Here is a 3963-nt window from a genome sequence, read left to right on the forward strand (position 1 = left end):
TTTAAATCCTTTCGACAGATAAGGCTAAATGGTAAAATAAGCAATCAGGGAGATCATAAAATTTCCAATTGCTTTCAGCTGGGTTTTAAAGCGCTTGGTGTATCGAGTAATTTTTTGTTTTGTTTTGTTTTAATCTCCTTTTCATTCCTCAGTCATATTTAATTGAAAACCCGTCGGCCAAATAGTAATTGAATAGCATTTTCAAGACTACCAATTGATTCTTATATTTTTTTTTTTTTTAAAGAATTTTCAAAAACACCCAAACACTTGACAATCAAAAAAGCAGGAGTCCCAGATCTGATCGAAAAAGTAGAAAACGTTTGGATCAGTGCATGGGTGGCTAGCGTAAATGAACGGAAGGATGATTCCATGGCTCTTGATGGAATACGTAAGTGAACCAAAAGGGTGTCTTTTATAGATTGTTCAGCCGTTCTGCCGTTTAATGCCGTTAACCCTCTTGTTTCTGTGAGTGATTTGTAAGGGGATGTCAGGATGGAAACGGGGGCTTTGATGTTCCTTTTTTTTATTATTATTTTTTTTTTTTCTCTTCACTACCACAAGTAGAATTTCTAAGAACTGCGGTTGGTGTTTCTGCTTCATGTAATCCTGGTTTTCTCCTTGATGTAACATCAGCTGCTCGTGTTCATCAATAATACATAGCGGTATTCCGTGTTGTCTGCAAATCACCGGCATTGCTCTTTCAACATCGCTCTTCAGCGGAGCTGATAAATATGTAGCGTATAAATTCTCCCCTCTGAACTGCATGCCTGTCATTTATTAAGAAGACATCACGAGGTTTTACGACAACCTTCGTTTAGAAATATGGCTGAATGGACCAGTTTTTGGGTGGGACTTGATGGATCGAGTTAGGGCTGCAACAACTAATCGACATCGAAGTTGTCAACTTTTTCAATAATCAATTAATCGGCTTCCGATCAGTTGGCCCTGTTCACGGCTCCACACACGCTGCGCGCCGCACCTCCTCCCCAACTCACGCTCACCGCTGCCAGACCCGCCCGCATCAAAGTTAGCTGCAGCTCTAGATCGAGTCATCTGCTGGCTGCTTATGGCTTTGGATGCTTCAAATGGTGGGTTTCCCCCGATCTGACGTTCTCAGGTCTTTCTTCACCACAATGGCAAGGCTTCTGCTTCCTGATGCCAATAATGAGGACCACCTAATTGTAAGGGTTGTGGATAGAGAGTGGAGATCAAAATTCCATTGTAAAACCCTAATTGTAAGGGTTGTGGATAGGGAGTGGAGCTCGGAATTCCATTGGAAACCAATGGATAGGGAGTGGAGCTCGGAATTCCATTGGAAAACCCTAATTGTGAGGGTTGTGGATAGGGAGTGGAGCTCGGAATTCCATTGGAAACCATAATTGTAAGGCCCCGTTCCCACTGCGCGATATGCAAATCACGTGTTTGTTGCGCTATTTGCATATTGCGCAACATCGCGAGATTTGCCGCGCGATATCGCGTTCAAGCTTGCATTGAGCCAGCTTGAATCGCGGCTAAATCCGCTCCAAAAAGGGTCCTGCTGTAGCGACACACGACCCGCGACAGAGGACCCTTTGCCCCATTGAAATGCATTGGAGCGCGATATCGCGCGGTAATTTGCCACGATATCGCGGGAATTACCGCGCGATAAATCGCTCAATGTGAACGGGGCTTAAGAGTTGTGGATAGGGAGTGGAGCTCGTCGGAATTCCATTGGAAAACCATAATTGTAAGAGTTGTGGATAGAGAGTGGAGCTTGAAATTCCATTGGAAAACCCTAATGTAAGGGTTGTGGATAGGGAGTGGAGCTCGGAATTCTATTGGAAAACCCTAATGTAAGGGTTGTGGATAGGGAGTGGAGCTCGGAATTCTATTGGAAAACCCTAATGTAAGGGTTGTGGATAGGGAGTGGAGCTCGGAATTCTATTGGAAAACCCTAATTTGTAAGAGTTGTGGATAGGGAGTGGAGCTCGGTATTCCATTGGAAAACTCTATAAATCTCCCCAACAAATAGCTAGAGGGGCATCCATCATCTCCTAAAATGTAATTATATTTCAGTTGACTGACTCTGTTTGAAGTGAACCTGCCTTAACACCATGAAGAGCCATCTAAGGTTATCTAAACCTGAAATCTAAACCCAAAATAAAAAAATCAATAAACTGCAGTCTACCAGTCCTTAGATGTGATGACTGCTTTAGCTTCCTTTTTTCCCCTTATTTTCACCTGGTGATCCTGCCAGTACCATACTTCCTGTCCTGGGCTTACAATGGTGACTTACTCTACTGTACCTAAGGAGGAGATGTATTATTAACCCTGGCAGCTCTCTTGATTTGGACTACAAACAATTTCTTATCCCCATTACATGGGGAGAATGGGTTGTGCAGCGCAGGGCTGGGCAAATCCCAGGAGCCAGGTAGCCCATGCTTTTTAAAAATTACATCTGTTTGAGATTTTCTCTAAGCACTGGTTCACAGGTTTTGAGCAGTTCGAAAGCGAAACTGCCCAACACAAGAAATCCCATGACTTTTAATGGGCCCTGGTTCACACCGGAGCAGAAAAACACCAGACACCTGAAAAGATACAGGAGCTTCTTTGCGCAGTTAAGAGCGCTTTTCCTCCCCACAGACTTCATTGGAAAGGCCCAAAAAAGTGCAACGCAAGCATGCTGCACATTTTCGTGAGCGTGTTTGCGCGTTTATACTTCCATTGTTCTTCCATTGACCACAATGGTTTATGAGCTGCCAATCAAAACACGCGTCTTCATGTACGCGCGTTAAAACGCGCATACAAAATGTGCACAACGCGCATAAATGCGCAACTAACCGCATGGTGCTAACGTGCAAAAACGGTGGCGCCTAGGTGTGCACCAGGGCTTAATGCTGGCAATGGAGATGGATCCTAAAAAAAAAAATTATGCTGGCTGCTGGATTGGACAAACTGGCTGCTGAATTCCATATGGACCATTTGGACACCCCTGGTAATGTGACTGGGTCTGTATAAGGTATATACCAGGGGTGTCCAAATGGTCCATATGGAATTCAGGAGCCAGTCTGTCCAATCCAGGAGCCAGCAGTATTTGTTTTTTTTTAGGAGCCAGCTCCATTGAGCCTACCTCCCAACTTAATGAGATGAGCAAGAGGGACATCTTCTAGCACAATGTATCTAGGGAATGGAAACACCCCTGCCATGCCCCATTGGCAGAACCGTTGTATCCAAGCAGCCATGGCTGGATACAATGGTTCTGCCAAGGTGGCATGGCAGGGCCATGGCTGCTGCAGCTACCTGAATACAATACCTGGCAGTGGAGATCCCTCCATCCACACGGTTAGCTGTTGGCACGCATGAAGGGACCGATTGATCTTTCTTTATTCAGCCATGATCCAAGCCAAGAGGAACCCAGCATTTTGTTTGCTGTACGGAGCTGCAAGGCAATGTAGGGAAATGAGTGTGAGCTGCTGGGAATAGGAGATTACAGGATAGCTGTTGCAGGTTTGCTTTAATGGCCAGTGCAAATAAGCTGCAAGTTTTTTTTTTTTAATATTAGCAGTAAGTGAAATGGCTACTAATACATTCAGAACTATACAAACACGACTACACATGCCCATTCACCGAGAGCTGGGGACATTGGACTGCTATGTGAATTCTGTAGCGTGTCCTGTTCTTCTTTGTTAGGAGCTAGCAAAATTGTCTTTTTTCTTTTATGCGATTACAAAACAGGAAGTCTTCTAAACAGCAAGTTTTCTAAAATTGCATTTTAGAAACTATTGTTCCCCACATCGTCCTTCTGATCTGATCGTCTCCTGACACTTTTATATATTCCCCCATCACTTATTATAAAACCTCTTTTACATCAATAATTTATATACTGTATCATTGATGTTTAGTTGGCTTCAAGGCCCAGATGTCATCCACCCTCCTGCTGACCAGCTCACTGGCACTGGATGAGCAGTGGGGGTGTGGGGGGGG

At 44.3% G+C, this 3963-nt stretch overlaps 1 protein-coding gene across 1 annotated transcript in view; it reads left to right on the top strand.

The window, feature by feature from the left end:
• Positions 1 to 274: 274 nt before the first annotated feature.
• TENM4 (teneurin transmembrane protein 4) overlaps positions 275 to 3963 on the top strand; it is a 237822-nt gene continuing 234133 nt past the window's right edge. The window contains exon 1 of the mRNA XM_018565717.1: positions 275 to 388. Within this exon, the coding sequence (XP_018421219.1) occupies positions 370 to 388 (19 nt within the window). The 5' untranslated portion in view covers positions 275 to 369. The remainder of the gene's footprint in view (positions 389 to 3963) is intronic.

The sequence above is a fragment of the Nanorana parkeri genome, unplaced genomic scaffold, assembly GCF_000935625.1.
Source record: "Nanorana parkeri isolate BGI_ZX_2015 unplaced genomic scaffold, ASM93562v1 scaffold879, whole genome shotgun sequence".
NCBI lineage: Eukaryota > Metazoa > Chordata > Amphibia > Anura > Dicroglossidae > Nanorana > Nanorana parkeri.